At 37.4% G+C, this 18394-nt stretch overlaps 2 protein-coding genes across 3 annotated transcripts in view; both read left to right on the forward strand.

Annotated features, from left to right (window-relative positions):
• LOC106142957 (protein slit) overlaps positions 1-18394 on the forward strand; it is a 136460-nt gene that overhangs the window by 35478 nt on the left and 82588 nt on the right. For both annotated transcript variants that reach the window (XM_060953386.1, XM_060953387.1), the window contains exon 2: positions 9359-9550. In XM_060953386.1, the coding sequence (XP_060809369.1) occupies positions 9387-9550 (164 nt within the window). In that variant the 5' untranslated portion in view covers positions 9359-9386. The remainder of the gene's footprint in view (positions 1-9358; positions 9551-18394) is intronic.
• Positions 4431-6558, forward strand: LOC106136266 (uncharacterized). The gene is made up of 2 exons (XM_060953080.1): positions 4431-6218; positions 6502-6558. The coding sequence occupies exons 1-2, from the start codon at positions 4431-4433 to the stop codon at positions 6556-6558; spliced, it is 1845 nt and encodes a 614-aa protein (XP_060809063.1).

Here is an 18394-nt window from a genome sequence, read left to right on the forward strand (position 1 = left end):
GTCGAAAACGCTATCCGCCATGTTGGGTACTGACGTGACGTCATACTTTTAGTAAACAAATATCGAATCGAAAACATATTGATGATGTCAGGCTCTGTTTATTTTGAAATTTTAAAATTTCTATCACGTTTTAGGGTTTTTACTCTTTAATAATTTAATAGAATCATGGAAGACGGTTTTGTGAAAGCAGACAATATAAATCTACCGAGGATTAATACGTTGATGGTTTCTCATTTTAATATCACTTGGCAGTGGAATCCACAATTTTTCTGGTGTTTTTATACTTGTATTCTTGCATTCAGGAACAAGACACCAACAATATGTATTGTAATTCATTATTACAAAAATCTTTTTACTTTAGTCTTACGTAGAGCCGTATTGTTTACTAAAAGTATGACGTCACGAGTCAAAACAGCATGGCGGATGGCGTTTTCGCGCGAAAATACAAAATCATAAATAATAAATAGTTTTTAGAGCACTTTTCGGCTTCAAAAAATTTTAATAAAAATTCTATAGGTATAACACAGTCTCAGGATTGATTTAAAACAGTTTTCAAAAAAGAGTGTAATAGCCTATTGGCGGTCTTAATGCTAGAAGCATTATCTACCAGTCAACCATTGGATCTGACATAGAACTTTAGGTTGTGTCAAATTACCTATGTAATTTGTCATGTAGTTATTATTTTGTTTTTTAATATATTGCGATTTTTTTGCGAACAGTACTAGACGCGTGGCATGCGTCCGTCTCACTTAGCCGCCCCCCACTCAATTAGGTTTCAATTTGCTGACCGTACTGCACTGCAGGTACTTCTGCTCTTTAGGACGCTATACGTCACATCTCTATCCCTTACGGGGTAGAAAGAGCCAATAGTGATGAGGATCAAAGGTTACCTGTATTTGGCTCAATGATTTAATTAAGAGCCAAGAGAATTAAGTGCCGTGTGGTTCCCGACACTAATAAAAAGGAATAGGACCATTCCATCTCTTTCCTATGGATGTCGTAAGAGGGGACTAAGTTATAAACTTGAAATTCTGTTTTTAGATGATGAGCTAGCAACCTGTCACTATTTGAATCTCAATTCTATCATTAAGCCAAACAGCTGAACGTGGCCCATCAGTCTTTTCAAGACTTGCAGGGTAGACAGGTACCCCGCACGTGATTATATGTAAGTATGTATCTAATTAAGATTCAAAAACGCGATATGCGGTTATATATAGAATTTATGCTATAAATGCATACAACCTTATATCTTTCCTGGAGAGGTAGGCAGAGAATACATGTTTTCACATCCATCTATAGCCTACTCCTCTGGGCAAGAGACGTGATATTTAAAACCTATGCAGATAACAATATCACCTGGTTTTACACCGGGTACTGCTCATTTCTCTTTTGCATACAAATTAATATTCAGTTCAAAATAGTATTGAATTCTGAATTTGACATGGGATATACATATAGTCACGTCTATATTCCTTGCGGGGTAGACAGGGCCAACAGTCCTGAGGAGACTGACAGGCCACGTTCAGCTGTTTGGCTTTATGTTTGAATTAAGATTCAAATAGTGGCAGGTTGTTAGCCCATCGCCTAAAATAACAATCCCAAGTTTAAAAGCCTATCCCTTAGTCGCCTCTTACGACATCCATGGGGAATGAGATGGAGTGGTCCAATTCTTTTTTATATTGGTGCCGGGAACTACACGGCACATGGGATATTTTTCCACCCAATTCACCCTTTTATTAATAACAATTTAAACCAATTTCACACTAGGCTCCCCAATCCATTGGAAACCACTTTAAAAGCAAACAATAGCACTCACGCGACGCCATTTTGCAAACGACAAAGGAATAAAAAAATATATATAATATTTTGTTCTTTTTGACAAAAACCCCGGCTGCGTAGTCCTTAATTCCTTCGCTTGTTGGGGCCTAAAAAAGGCGGGCTCTCAATTTAGTCTGTGGTCGTTTTGAATAATAATTTAGGAAGTAATCTGTGGTATTAGGGTTCCTTTACGAAGCACAATTTGGTTTTCTTGATTAATTTTATGAGTAAATTTTTTGATGAAAACAATTTTTACGCCACCATTTTTAACATCCTGGAATACTCGTAAAAACATGAGGAAAATGCGAGACTTGAAATTCTATTCAGTTTAATCAGTTTCAATGTTGTTAACACAAATCTATTTCTTATATTCGTTCGTAATTTAGTTTTTTTTATATTTATAGATGTCCCGACAAACGTTGTATTGTCAATTTTTAAGTAATTTCTAGTTTAAAAAAATGTTAATGGTGGACAACCCTTATCACTAAGGGGTTTGAAAAAGAGATGATGACCGATTCTCAGACCTACGCAATATGCTCACAAAATTTCGGAGGAGTACGGGAACGAACATTGTGACACGAGAATTTTATATATGTAGGAAGTATAGTTATTAAAGTTATTTATTCCTACAGAAGAAAGAAGGAGAAAATAATCAGATTTTAAATGTCTATATTATTCAACGTATATCCTAAGAACATCTAACAATAAAAATTATTTTTGACATTATACTAACAAACAACATCAGTGCAACCGTTGCTATGGCGTATACCAAGAAGGTTGCCTACATATATAAGATAATATCAAGTAAAGTAAGCAATTAAAAAAAAAGAAATGTCATTGTCAATGATTGAAAAAAAATTGTCATAACGAAAAGAACACAGTCTGCACCACCGTTGTACCATTGTCTATGTTTGCGTAAAATAACAAAAGAGACATCCTACCTGTGAAAACATAGTGAAAAACTATTAAACATTCAAACAATAACTGTCTACGGTAGCTGACCCACTTTTTTTTTAATAAAAATCTACGAATTGACGAATTGAATGAAACATTCCGAAATTGGCTTTTGTAGTACCTACACAGTTGGGTGCCCCAACTTCTAAATGAAATTGGAATGTATTTTTTGATAAATTTGTTAGGTCATTGTTTGGCGCGTAAATGGGAACGATCGATGATTTCAAGTGATGAATGCTTTTTTTAAAATTCTTCTCTTTTCTTTACTTATATTATAAAGCTGAAGAGTTTGTTTGTTTGAACGCGCTAATCTCATAAACTACTGGTTCGTATTGAAAATAAAAGTTGTTGTATATTATGTAAATATTTAATGCAATGGTAATAAGAACAAATAAATGGTGTAATAGTAACACTCTACTCAATTTACGACTTAATTATTTAGACAATATTACTAAAATACAATATTTGTTTGGCCTCTAAACCAGTTTATTGCTATCACATTATAAGTTCAAGAACCATATTTATTTAAAAGTTATAAAATGTTGTTTCACTTAAGCCGTAACGAGATTAAATATACATACATAAAGACACGTCTACATCCCCTGCGGGGCAGACAGAGCCTACGGTCTCAAGACTGAAAAGCCTTGATCAGCTGTATATCTTCATGATGGAATTGAGATTCAAATAGTGTCAGGACGCTAGCCCATCGCCTACAAATGGACTCCCAAGTTTATAAGCCTATCCCTTAGTCGCCTTTTACGACATCCACTAGCAGGGTAGGGAATGGTTCTGTTTTAAATTGTAGGAAACCACACGGCCGAACTATTTTAAATTTAAAATAAAACAAAAACTTCAATCAATACATACACGACATAACTGTATCCCAGTTCTCCATTCTTTGAATCAAGCAAGTTTATTTTTTTCCTGAAAGGAAACGTACAGAAATCGATACATCTTCACTAATATTCGCATAAAATAGTAAGAATTAAAGTCAACAAAAAAAAAACACAAAAAAAAAGAAAAGAACCCGTGATATTTCCGACTCGTGCTTACCAACTATTCGAAATTAAAAATGGAACACAAAAGCGGGCGAGGTGTGAATTCCAAACTCAAAATTGAACAATACTCTTTGACAGCTCAATACTTTTTCTAAGCGGTTTAGGTAGCTCTATGGGTTATTTTTTTTTCATTGTCGATGCTCGAATGATTTATGGCGTGGCGTGATTACTGTTAATTAGATGAAATGTTTTTTTTTGTTATCGTGTGAAATTTAGGTGTGGCTATAGGTAATAAACACAAATTATTGGGAGTTTTGGAATGATGAGCCTCACATCTAGAGAACGCGTCCCCGGGTGGCGGATAGGGGAACGCTCGGCGCTACGCCGAGTAGGAGGTATATAAAACACCTCTCGCGGACCAACAGGCCGGAGATGGATACTCCGTTATCAAACCCCTGCAACAGGCTTCTCCGACATATTTTGGAGTAGAGGCTGAATGCTAGTGCTATGTGTTTCGGCTGGAGCATATAGAAGGGAAGGCGGCGTATGAACTCGCAGATGAGTCAACGGCGGCACCCACACCCTAGAATAGGGTGACAGTCTTAGCGTCAGGTGGCAACCGGCTGTAAAACTACAAGCCAAAAACAACAATCTCCTAGTATGAAAGCACAACGAAAGATAAAAAGTATAACGGCTAGGGCGTCCCCCTCAAGCGACGGTCAGAAGCGATCATATGCGAAAAATGCTAAGGCGTCCCCTGCAAGCGACGAAATAAGACGCTGCGCCAAAAATATGCGCATAGCTACATGGAACATAGGTTCCCTGACCGGACGCAGCCAAGAATTGGCAAATACATTACATAGACGAAATATCAACATCTGCTGTGTACAGGAACTTAAATGGAAGGGGTCAAAGTCTAGGGATATTGGAAGAGGCTACCAACTACTATATAATGGCACGTCAACAGCAAGAAACGGAATTGGCATCATCCTCGACGCAAATCTAAAACAAAGAATAATCAAAGTTGAAAGAATAAGCGACAGAATTATGTATATTAAACTAGCTCTTGATAACCAACCGGTTTTAAATATAGTTTCCGTATACGCCCCTCAGATTGGCTGCGACAAAAACGAAAAGGATCTGTTTTGGGGAAACTTAGAAGATCTTCTGCAAATGATACCCTTGGAGGAAAGAAAACTGGTGGCTGGAGATTTTAATGGTCATGTTGGTCAGACAGCACCAAAAGACTCGGTCATACACGGAAACTTTGGTTATGGCACTAGCAACAGTCAGGGCATCGACATAATGAATGTGGCTACTCAGTTCGATCTTCCGATCGCCAACACATATTTCCAGAAAAAGGACGAACATATCATTACTTACAAAAGTGGTGGCTCGGCCTCACAAATAGATTACTTTTTATGCGACAGATCTATTCTGCGCTACTTCAGGGACTGCAAAGTCATACCAGGAGAGCCACTGACCACCCAACACAGACTTCTTGTCGCCTGCCTGCAAATACCAAACTGGAACCAAAAGCAGAAACATCTGAAATCCGAACCCAGCATTAAATGGCAGAATATGCAGAAACCAGAAGCCCAAAGATTTACCAGCCAGGTTGGCACATACTTAGAGGATACACTTAAAGACCATAAAGACAGCAACACCCTCTGGAACGATTTTCATAAGTTTTGTCTAAATACCGCTAGAGCAATCTTAGGTGTTAGCAAAGGCAAACTGAGAACTGATAAAGACCCTACATGGTGGGATGACAATGTTAAATCGCATCTAAAAGAAAAGAAGGAATCCTTTGAGAAATGGCAACAAACTAGGCTAGAAAGTGACCATCAAGAATACAGGGTTATAAAGAACAAAGCTAAGAAATGTGTTGCAGTCACAAGAGCTTTAGCCAACGATGAATATTACAAACAACTGGAAAACGCAAAAACAGATGCGGAGATATTTAAACTGGCAAAATTCCGTAACAGTCAAACCAAAGATATCAAAAAGTCTAAATACATCAAGAACTCCTCTGGTAAATTGTTGACCACAGACAAAGACATAACTAAGAGGTGGCAAGAATACTACCAAACACTTCTTAACGAGGAGTTTCCACGGGAAACTTTTGCGATACTCCCATGCCCTGAAGGACCCGTTGAAGCAATATCACTCCAGGAAGTCAAAACTGCTATCCAGAAAATGAAAAATAGGAAAGCTACCGGACCAGACGAGATTCCAGCGGAGCTGTGGAAAAGTATGGGTGACATCGGGATAGCGTGGCTTACAAAGCTGTTCAACGAAATCCTTATAACAACCAAAGTACCAGATATGTGGAGATCCAGCAATCTGATACCGTTCTATAAAAACAAGGGAGACGTTGCAGACTGTGGAAACTATAGAGGAATCAAACTAACCTCTCACACCCTCAAGATCTGGGAATGTGTTCTCGTAAATAGGTTGACAAAAATAACAAACATAACACCCAACCAATGCGGATTCACCAGAGGAGCAAGCACCACAGACGCGATCCACTCGGTTAAAATATTAATGGAAAAGTACAAGTCTCGCAAACAAGATCTTCACCTGATTTTCATCGACCTTGAAAAGGCCTTTGACCGGGTTCCGAGAGAGCTTATATGGCAAGCATTGAGGGCACAGTTAGTCCAAGAGCATTATATTCAGCTCCTTAAAGACCTTTACTATAACGTTACGACAAGAGTGGTAAGCCCAGCTGGAACAAGCGAACCTTTCGAAATCAGAGTGGGCGTTCATCAGGGTTCATCCCTGAGCCCTCTCTTATTCAACCTGGTAATGGACTACATCACTGCAGATATACAAAAACCAGCACCCTGGTCGCTTCTATACGCTGACGACGTGGTTCTTGTAGCAGAATCGTTGGCGGAAGTGCAAGCTGACCTAACTGCGTGGCAGGAGTCCTTGGAAAGGAGAGGTCTGAGAATCAGCAGAACGAAGACCGAGTATATGTTCTGCGACTTCTCTGGTAGAGGTCCAGACGCTATTCCATGTCCATTAATTGAAGACAAACCTCTCAACAGAGTAGAAGAGTTTAAATACCTCGGATCCATTGTTGCACCCAAAGTCTGCGTAGAAAAGGACCTACAAAACAGAATCCGGACAGCCTGGCTGAAATGGAGATCCCTGTCCGGCGTCCTTTGCGACTCTAGAATGCCAATTAAAATCAAGGGCAATGTCTATAAAAGAGCAGTAAGACCAGCCCTACTGTATGGATCTGAGTGCTGGCCAATGAGGAAGTCGGACGAACAGAGGATTCACGTAACAGAGATGAATATGTTGCGCTGGTCTGGCGGTGTGTCTAGAATGGATAAAATCCGAAATGAATATCTCCGTGGTACATTTAAAGTGGCAGACATACACGAGAAGCTTAGAGAAAGCCGCCTGCGCTGGTACGGCCACGTAATGAGAAGGGATGATGACCATATGACTAAGAAAGTTCTGAGTATGGAGGAAGGCAGAAGACCCCGCGGAAGACCTCCAATGACCTGGATGCAGACAATAAAGAATGACCTGAAGAGTACATGCGTTGACGGACAGACAACCCACAACCGTGTGGTGTGGCGCAGAAATACTAGGAGGGCTGACCCCAAATAAATTGGGACTATAGCCAGGAGAAAGAAGAAGAAGATTGGGAGTTTTGGAATACATAAATGTTCATAATTTACATATTTAGTGTGATTTTCAGGAATATACTTTAGGGTTTCGCTTTTTATTATGACAGCGATAGTTTTCCGCGCGAAAAAACGTCGTAGCGTACCGTGTGGTTCCAATATAAAAGAGAATAAGACCACTCCATCTCTTTCCCATGGATGTCGTAAAAGGCGACTAAGAGATAAAGCCTATCTCTTAGTCGCCTTTTGGAACAAACTTGGGATTCTTTATTGGGCGATGGGCTAGCAACCTGTCACTATTTGGATCTCAATTCCATCATAAAACCAAATAGCTGAACGTGGCCGATCAGTCTTTCCAAGACCGTTGGCTCTGTCTACCCCGCAAGGGATATAAACGTGACCATATGTATGTATGTATGTGGAGGGAAAAAACTGTAGGAAATTTTCAACCAAGGGTAAAGCCAAGGGCAAAAGTTAGTTGTCAATATATCAATATCAAATATACATACATAAAATCACGCCTCTTTCCCGTAGGGGTAGGCAGTGACTACCTCTTTCCACTTGCCACGATCTCTGCATACTTCCTTCGCTTTATCCACATTCATAACTCTCTTCATACAAGCTCGGCAGTTTCGGGTACTTTTGACCTAACCCTTTACCAGGACGTCCTTAATTTGATCAAGATACGTTCGTCTAGGTCTTCCCACTCCGACCTTTCCCTCCACACTCTCCTTGTATATCTGCTTAGTCAACCTGCTTTCATTCATCCTCTCCACATGACCGAACCATCTTAACATACCCTTTTCTATTCCTGTAACTACATCTTCTTTCACATCACAACATTCCCTTATCACACTGTTCCTTATCCTGTCGCTCAATTTCACACCCATCATACTCCTTAACGCTCACATTTCCACTGCATTTATTCTGCTTTCTATTTATCAAAATTCAAATATATTTTTTTCTCTCAAATATCAAGTAGTAAATACATAACATAGTTAACATAGTTGTACTTACATACAGATACACTCCTCGTCTTTGAACGGGAGCTATCTCGTCCACAATTCGTGGAGCAGTGAACTCGTTAATAACAAACCAATGACCAATTGATTGAACCTCGCGACCGTACAATTGGGATTTTTATGATATGACTGTCTTTTCACATGTAACGGAACATAAATTTAGGAGTATAATTGCGATACATCTATATTAATATTATAAAGCTGAAGAGTTTGTTTGTTTGAACGCGCTTATCTCAGGAACTCCTGATTCGAATTGACATATTCTTTTTCTTTGAGTTGAATAGACCATTTATCGAGGAAGGCTTTAGGCTGTATAACATCACGCTATAAAGTGAGAAATAATGGAATATGAAAAAAAACGGGGAAAATGATTCATCCTTGAGGGCTTCAATGATGCCCAAAATATCTATTCCACGCGTAAAAAGTCGCGGACACAGCAAGTACATGCATAAAATCACGCCTCTTTTCCAGGACGGCTAGGCAGAGACTACGTCTTTCCACTGGCATCATTTGGCACCAAGTCAGAACATGTACTACGTACATACATATAATCGCGTCCATATCCCTTGCGGGGTAGACAGTGTCAACTGTCTTATGTATGTAAATAACCTATGAATCCCTTTTCAGTCACCACGATGACCTAACAACCTTCACGATGCGAAAATTGGCCCACCTAACCCTGGGCTGAACGTGGCCTATCAGTCTCTTAAAGACTTCATTTTCGAATAATCCAGTCAATATAGTTAAAGAGAAATTTATCTCGAATAACCTATGAATCTCTTTTCAGTCACCACGATGAGTCAATATATTTAAAGAGAAGTATATCTCTAATAACCTATGAATCTCTTTTCAGTCACCACGATGAGTCAATATATTTAAAGAGAAGTATATCTCGAATAACCTATGAATCTCTTTTCAGCTACCACGATGACCTAACAACCTTCACGATGCGGAAGCTGGCCCACCTCACCCTGGCCTGCTTGGTGGCTGCGTGCGCTCTCCACGCGACCCTCGGCTGCCCCTGGGCTTGCTCGTGCCGGGGGACAGTCACGGACTGCGCGCACAGGGGACTCCTGCACGTGCCAAAAAAACTGCCTGACACGCATCGACTGTAAGTTTGTTTATCTTACTAGAGGCCGCCCGCGACTTTATTCTAAGTTTAATTAATATTGTGAAGTTGACGTTGTTGAAGAAAATGCTGCAGTGCAGTTTGTTACCGCTTCTTCTGCACTGACGCCTTGGAAGCGGCAGTAAACTTAGTTTTTAAGTAATTTATTTGACGTCAACCAATGTTGTTAAACCATACGTTTTGACAATTATTAAGCGATGTATAGTATCCTATAGTAATGAATAAAAATTTTGAATTTTGAATTTGAACTTCGCCCACGTGGAATAGTTATTTTGGGCATCATTGAAGCCCTCAAGGATGCATGATTTTCCCCGTTTTTTTTTTCACGTTTTCCATTTTTTTCTTTGCTTTTTATAGTTGCATACATGCACATACATATGGTCACTTGGTCACGTCTATATCCCTTGCAGGGTAGACAGAGCCAACAGTCTTGAAAAGACTGAATGGCCACGCTCAGCTACTTGGCTTAATGATAGAATTGAGGTTCAAATAGTGACAGGTTGCTAGCCCATCGCCTAGAAAAGAATCCCAAGCTTATAAGCCTATCTCTTAGTCGCCATATATATAGGTAGTTTTCATGAGATCGGTCTTAAATGCCAGAAACCACACGCCACATTGACTGAATTTATTTGACTGACTGAATATATATTATACTAGCTGTGCCTGCGGCTTCGTCCGCGTGGAATAGTTATTTTTGGCATCATTGAAGCCTCAAGGATGAATGATTTTTTCCCTTTTTTTTCACATTTTCCTTTTTTTATTTGTTTTTTGTAGTTGCAGCGTGATGTTACATAGCCTAAAGCCTTCTTCGATAAATGGTCTATTCGACACAAAAAGAATTTTTCAATTCAAACCAGTATTATTTATTCCTGAGATTAGAATTTAAACAAACAAACAAACTCTTCAACTTTATAATATTAGTATACCTACATATTGACTGGAATATTCGAAAATGTCAGCACAAAATAAGCCTTGCCAAATTCAATTTTCAATTCAATCATGTTTCTGGCAATTTGTTTCTGATAAATAAGGTTCTAACATACGAATAGACCATTTATCGAGGAAGGCTTTAGGCTATATAACATCATATAAATATAACTGAAATAAACCTATGGGATAGTATTATTGTCTTTGATTTGCTCAATAAAATTCTAGTGTCTAAATTAGATCTATCTGTTGACCTAAGACCTCAGCCTGGCATGTTCAATAATAATGACGTACCAATTACCACATGTAGACGACAAAATGTGGAAGAGTTGCGCCTGCGCTGCTGGTACGATGATTTGCATAACCACGTGCATTATTATTTTTTAATTTAATTGTACAAGATATAAATGTATAGCACAATTGGCGGACTTAATGCTAGAAGCATTATCTACCAGTCAACCATTGGGTCTGACAGAGAACTTTATTATATAAACTAAATAAATATATTTATTTATACTTACACAAAACACAGTCTCTCGAGACTGTTGGTTCCTCTGTCTACCATGCAAGGGATATAGACGCGACGATATGTATGTATGTATGTAACCTTACCTATTTATCAGAAACCAATTGCCAGAAACGTGATGATAATAACTGGAATAAATACCGAAGCCAAAAAGTTGGCAAGGCTTATTTTTACTACGCTTTTATTAGCTTGGGTTGTATGTATGTATGTATGTATGTAACGGAATCTTTGAGCTTAATTTTCACTGATTTCTAAACGTCTGATCAACTTGAAACTTTGCACACGTATCAAGGACCGATGACAATGCAATATTTTGATAAGAGTTTCTCATTATCCTTATTAAAACTGCCAGGATTAATAAATTCATTTTTAGATCCTTCGTATGAGAGTAAGAGAGACAGAGATAGCACCATTGCCAGTAATCTCTATACAAGAAACCAAGAAGTTCTGACGTATAAGGAGTCCAAAAAGAGATGTAATATATTTCCATATAATGTTACTATTAACCTGAGGCTTCTTTATTTCATCGCATCGCTCCATTTAGAATTACCATTAGAAACAATAGTAGAATTAGTAGAATATTTTAAAACAATAAAAAATATATAAGTAATAAAACAAAAGTAATAAATGAAAATTGAACAACTAAATTTACAACAATACAAGAATAAAGTCACTACCTACAGAACTTTGTGATATTTAATACGTATTTAACATATTAATGCAATTCTTGAATTAACATTAGGTATCTTTTGCCTATTTATAATAGCAACACTGTAATACTCGTTTAAGAAATGAGTGACATTTATTTATGTCAAATAAGTTTTGCAGTAAGTTTCGAATTCGATTAGAAAACCTGTAAACTTTCTTTCTGTTTTTTAATACCGGTGCCTGTGTATTTACCTATTTGCACTTTGTTTTGTGCTGATAACTTGTCGTTATTTGTAGTTTGGAATCTTCCGTTGAGTCGAGCTTTGTTCTTCCGGATATTCGTGTGATTTTATCATCTGAGATTGGACTCTGACTGTGTTCACTGTGTTGTGCAGATAGGACTCCTGTAAAAAGTACCTGATTATTTGAGATAGGAGTCCCAAGTTTGTGTTTATTTTTGTGAAAGACAGTTTTACAACGAAAGTGCCACGATGTCTTCCGATAAACATTGTTGCGTTCCTGGTTGTAAAGGCAGTGGAGGTATGTTTGAAATATTTTTGTTCCTGTATCAATCTGCCTCTTAATCTTGTGGTTTGATTCCTGGCAAGGCCACAATCGAAAATTATTATGTTTGCTGGATAGTCAAAAATATTATTAACCACTGTTATAACCCAGTTGAAAAGAATTTTATAGTGATAAATCACTATTTATCACTATAAAATTCTTTTCAACTGGGTTTAACAATCATCATACATACATATAATCACGTCTATATCCCTTGCGGGGTAGACAGAGCCAGCCGTCTTGAAAACACTGAAAGGCCACGCTTAGCTATATGGCTTAATGATAGAATTGAGATTCAAATAGTGACAGGTTGTAAGCCAATCGCCTAAAAAAAGAATGATGAAAAAGATACTGACACACTCACAAACTTTCCCGTTTATAATATTAGTAGGATATACTCCGTGTCAGCTACCCATAGAATGTTATTACGATATGGTTTGGCAGTGTGAAAACCCCCATATCAATAACGGTAGTCGAGGCATTTTCTATGGGGTACACGTTAGTCTGTTTCACAGAGTAGTGTAAGACAGAGTCGACATATATTTTTTATTCTTCATATTTCAGCTTATCACTATCACTATCATTACATAGTATAAAACAAAGTCGCTTTCTTTGTCCCTATGTCCCTTTGTATGATTAAATCTTTAATACTACGGATAACCGGATTTAGATGCGGTTTTTTACAATAGATAGAGTGATTCAAGAGGAAGGTTTATATGTATCATAACATCCATTATAGTGGAGAAATACTGTTATTTTTGAGGTTTCTAATGTGATGTCGTTAATTATCATATTTTTTTCCACTTACATTGCAAACGCAGGCTGAATCCTACGAGGATAATCAAAATTATGTACTAATTATTTGTACACATTGAAAAGGTTTACAGAAAACTCCGCGATGGTATATATCTCTCATGGATATCCCACAATAACATTTTTTTTGTCATTTACTTTTTACGACAATCAGCCTTGCACCCGTGCGAAGCCGGGGCGGGTCGCTAGTGTCATATATATATATTAGGCTGGTTTTAGAGTCGCGCGTTTGATCAGCGCTTGCCACACGCGCTTTCAAATAGATCCTACTAATATTATAAATGCTAAAGCTTGTGAGTATGTCAGTATGGATGTTTGTTACTCTTTCATGCCAAAACTACTGAACTGATCACGATAAAATTTAGTATGTAGGTAGCTGAAGACCCAAAGTAACACATAGGCTACTTTTTATCCCGGAGTTTCCGCGGGATTAATTGTTACGTTTTGAAAGGGTTTTAAAGCGGACGAAGTTGCGGGCGGACTCTAGTAATAGATAATAGTTTGATAACTAACCTATGGTCTTACTATGAGGGACAACATCCTGAGGAAACCTTCACATTCAGGCAACTGGATGTGTAACCATATGATCCAATACGGGTTAGGTTCCCCGTGTAAAAACCTTGTTCAATCCAGGATCCATGGTCAAGAGTTTACCCCGGACTCTACTCCAGAGTGGTGAGGATGCAACCGGGACTTTAGCCAGGAGGAATAGCCTCGTTTTATAGTCACGCAGTTCAAACCCGTCGGTCGCGAGACCCGTGCCGCCTGTCAGCGCTGCCAAAACGCCTATCGTTTGCAACGAAATGCAATGCATGTGGCGACATCTCTACGCCACTCGTCACAACATCCAATCAAACAACTACTGTCAATCATCGCGAAGAAATTGACGCGCTCAGCCAATAGCAGCGAAGAATCTAAATCGCGATTTCAAAGATTTCATGGATTGGAGCATAAATACAACCTCCGACACAACATCGTCTGTCGCGCGGTTCCCCAGGCATAACACCTAGCCTGGCGGAAGATCTTCCCTTTGTTGGCGGTTGAGCCGAATCATCGCTCCCGCTACACTCGATTGACAGCGCTCCGCTCCTGTCAAACGCGCGGTTAAAAACGCGCTGGTCGGCGACGCGTCTCGCTGGTGTCACTCTGAACAAAGCTTTATAATATACTAGCGACCCGCCCCGGCTACGCACGGGTGCAAAATTCGGAAAAAATTAATATACTGAAAATAACAGTATTTCTCCATTATTTAATAGATGTTATTATACATAAAAACCTTCCTCTTGAATCACTCTACCTGTTACAAAAAACCGCATCAAAATCCGTTGCGTAATTTTAAAGATTTAAGCATACAGACAAACAGACTAAAATAGCGACTTTGTTTTATACTATGTAGTGATTCGCATGTTGCATACTCGTAACATAGTTAAAGCCGTAATAATTCATGCAATTAACAAATATATGTCATCCTGCACAGATTTTAAAAGTATATCAGGAGTATGTATATTATAAAGTTAAGATTAGAATAGAATAGAATAGATTTATTTTCAAAATTGGATACAAGGTATCACTTATTGACGTCACATAACTTAAATCTAATTATAACTACTACCGCTTCCAAAGCGCATGTGTAGAAGAAGCGGCGGAACAAACTACACTGCAGCATTTTCATAGGACGTCAATTTACAAATATAGATCTCTTAAATCTAAATCGTGGACGAATGCACATTGTCTACATTAAAAAACATGTATGAATGTAGAACTGATTATGTCAATACGAATATTTCGTCAAATAAAATAAATATAAAATAAAATATGTACATACTGTACAAATTATGTCAAGATCATGTCAAAAATACACAAGCATTTAAGAGGCCATTATGTCCAGCTCGGGCCACACATGTTTATCATTAATATAATCATCCGTGCTGTAATAGGCTTTCCTACAAAGCTCAACTTTAATATACTGTTTTAATTTTCTATCATTCATTTCAAGAACACTTTTTGGTAATTTATTATAAAATCTTATACAATTAATCAGAAAAGATTTCCCTACCTTAGCCAGCCGATGTGCTGGGATCGACAACTTGTAATTGTTCCGCAGTGATCTACTAGTACATTCACCTACTTTTTTGAAAGAGTCTAAGTTTTTCCTAACATGCATGATGTTATCGAATATGTATTGGGAGGGCAAAGTTAAAATATTTAGGTTTTTGAAAAAATCTCTAAGGGAATCTCTTTGTTTAAGACCGTAGATATATCGAATTGCCCTTTTTTGTAAAATAAAAATAGTTTGTATGTCTGCTGCTGATCCCCAAAGCAGTAGACCATATGACATTAAACTATGAAAATAACTAAAATATACTAGCTTAGCAGTTGCCACATCCGTCAAATGCCTAATACGACGAATAGCGTATGCTGCAGAACTAAGCCTTTTAGAAAGTTTTAAAATGTGAGCATGCCATTTCAAATTTGAATCTAATGTTATTCCTAAGAAAGTAGTACTATCAACAAAATCTAATCTTTTACTACTTATACTAATATCCACATTTGCCTGCCGCACATTGGGAAGTGTAAACTTAATGCATTGGGTCTTATTTGCATTTAACAGTAAGTTGTTGATTGTAAACCAGTTAGAGATGGCGGCTAAAGTGCTATTCACATCATCACAGATTTCGCTACGGCGGTTCATTTTAAAAATTAGTGACGTATCATCTGCAAACAACACGATGCCAGTCTGTTTCTCAATCATGCAAGGCAGGTCGTTGATATATATCAGAAAGAGAAAAGGTCCCAAAATGGAACCTTGCGGTACCCCAATTTTTACCGTCGCTCCTTTCGATTTTGTGTTATTTAAATCTACCGTCTGTAATCTATCACTAAGATATGATTTAATTAGTTCAACGGCAGCAGTATCGAACCCGTAATGAGCGAGCTTGAGCAGAAGAGTTCTATGATCTACGCAATCAAATGCTTTGGTCAGATCGCAAAACACTCCGATGGCATCCTGTGAGTCTTCCCATGCATTGAGAATATGAGTGACAAGAGCCACACCTGCATCTGTTGTACATTTCCCCTCAGTAAAGCCGTATTGCTGACTATGAAATAATTTATTAGACTTAAAGTAACGCTGCATTTGATTAAGCATGATTCTCTCGAACACCTTGCTCAAAATTGGTAAAATTGAGATTGGTCTTTAATTACCAGGATCTGATTTTTCACCTTTCTTGAATAATGGAATTAGTTTACTATACTTCATTAAATTTGGAAATATCCCTTGGTCAACACAATTATTGAATATATAAGCTAAGTCCCCAGCTATAATATTTATAATATGACATATCACAACAGCCGACATACCCCAATAATCCTCAGACTTTTTCAGATTAAGTTCTTTAAAGGTATTAATAATGTTAGTAGGGTCAATATTTAAGAATTTAAATTTGGAACTGCAAATGCTGACATTATTTTTAAGTAGTATTTCAGCTTCATTAGGGCATGAGTCAATATTAGAAGTTAATTCCAACGGTATATTTGTAAAAAAATGTTCAAATAAATTTACTATTTCTGTTGTAGAGGTAATTTTCCTATCATTAAATATAATTTCATTAATATTTTCTTTAAAATTACTTCTACCAGTTTCCTTGTTTATAACACTCCAGGTTTCCTTTGTTTTGTTAGGAGCATTACTTATTTTGTTTTTAATGAACAAAGATTTTGCATGTAGACATACTTTTTTGAAAATTTTTGAATAATTCCTAACATGGTCTACGAAGCCGCTTTCAAATCGATACTGTTTTTGGGCATATAAATCGTACAAAGTCTTTCTACTTTTGTAGATGCCAACAGTAGCCCATTCATTGAATTTAAAGTTATTATTGCATTTCCGTTTCTTTTGTATAAATGTTTTAGAGTACGCGTCTGAAATGGTAGTAAATAACTTATTATAATGACCATTAGGATCGCTGCCCGTGTAAGTTACTGCGCAAATTTTATTTTCTAAAGAACTTGTAAATTTATTTATTTTATGGGCTGTGATAGGTCTGCACATAATTAATCCATCACGTGTACTACGTTTAGTGGAAAAGGTAACTAATTGACCGCAGTGATCAGAGGGTAATTTACTAAATACATTTTTATTATTTGGTTTTTGTTCACTAAAAACATTATCAATACATTTAGCAGATGTGGCAGTGAAGCGGGTTGGTTCCAAGAAGGCATTATCTAAGTTAAAACATTTAAATAGGTTAAGAAACTGTATTGTCACTGTGGAGCTAACTAATATGTCAATGTTAAAATCACCGCAAACAATTACTTTCTTATTACTTTTTGTAGCTACTATTAGAACTTCCTCCATTACATTCAGGAAATCTATAATACTACTGTTGGGTGGACTATAAATACAAATAACAATGTGTTCCTCAAGCTCGGCACAAGATACCTCAACACAGCGCTCAAGAGAAAGTCTGACTATGTCATGGCGCTCCTTACAGCGATGACCATTTTTAACATATATTACAGAACCGCCTCTGATTGCAGACCCTCTCCTGAAGCAGCTCACCGCATTAAAATTGTTAAGACTGGGCATCAGCTCACCCTCCAAGATCCAATGCTCAGTCAAACACACCATATTAACATCCATTTTTTCATTAAATAGATCAATAATAAGTTCTTTGCCAGGAAGGCCCTGTATATTTTGGTGTACAATTTTTAATTCATTTGTCCTTCCTTTTGTCCTGTGGTTTAGTTTAAACTGATTCTGTCAATATCTGAATTACAATTCCATCAGTAAGCTGAACGATGCCTTTCAGCTTTTGTGAGACTCTGTCTTCCCCGTAAGGGATGAAGGCGTGATTTAAAATTTATACCTATGTATATGAAGGTATAATTTTTTTTGCACTTTATCAAAATTCCCCGAATCTGTATTGAATTACTCTGTACTGTACCCGTCTTTTGGGGTGACTCCCGACAGTACAGTTATATTTGTAATATAGTACAGTTGACTACAAAATAGTTTGAAATGGTATTGAAAAAAAAACAGAGGGTTGTTTAATATTTTTTGTAAAAAAAAGAAATTGCTCTGTATTGTATAAAATATAGTTATCTAGCTGCAGTTTCTAGATAAAAAGTACCCTATGTCTTATTCTAAGTTAAATTCTACCCGTGTACCAAATTATATCAAAATCGATCCAGTAGATTTTGCGTAAAAGAATAATAAACTAAAGCGTTCTGGGTTGAATTTTGAAAAATTCTCTCTCTCTCAGTGCAGTGACAATATTTTTATCTACAATTTAACTCCGCAATTCCCAAACATGTACGCTTTCATATTTACTTATACATACATAAAT

The sequence above is a fragment of the Amyelois transitella genome, chromosome 31, assembly GCF_032362555.1.
Source record: "Amyelois transitella isolate CPQ chromosome 31, ilAmyTran1.1, whole genome shotgun sequence".
Taxonomy (NCBI): Eukaryota; Metazoa; Arthropoda; class Insecta; order Lepidoptera; family Pyralidae; genus Amyelois; species Amyelois transitella.

Coding starts and splice junctions, on each gene's coding strand:
- LOC106136266 (XM_060953080.1), top strand. CDS start 4,431: ATGAAAGCACAACGAAAGATAAAAAGTATAACGGCTAGGGCGTCCCCC. Junction 6,219..6,501: donor AGATCTGGGAATGTGTTCTC/GTAAATAGGTTG, acceptor TGGTAAGCCCAG/CTGGAACAAGCGAACCTTTC.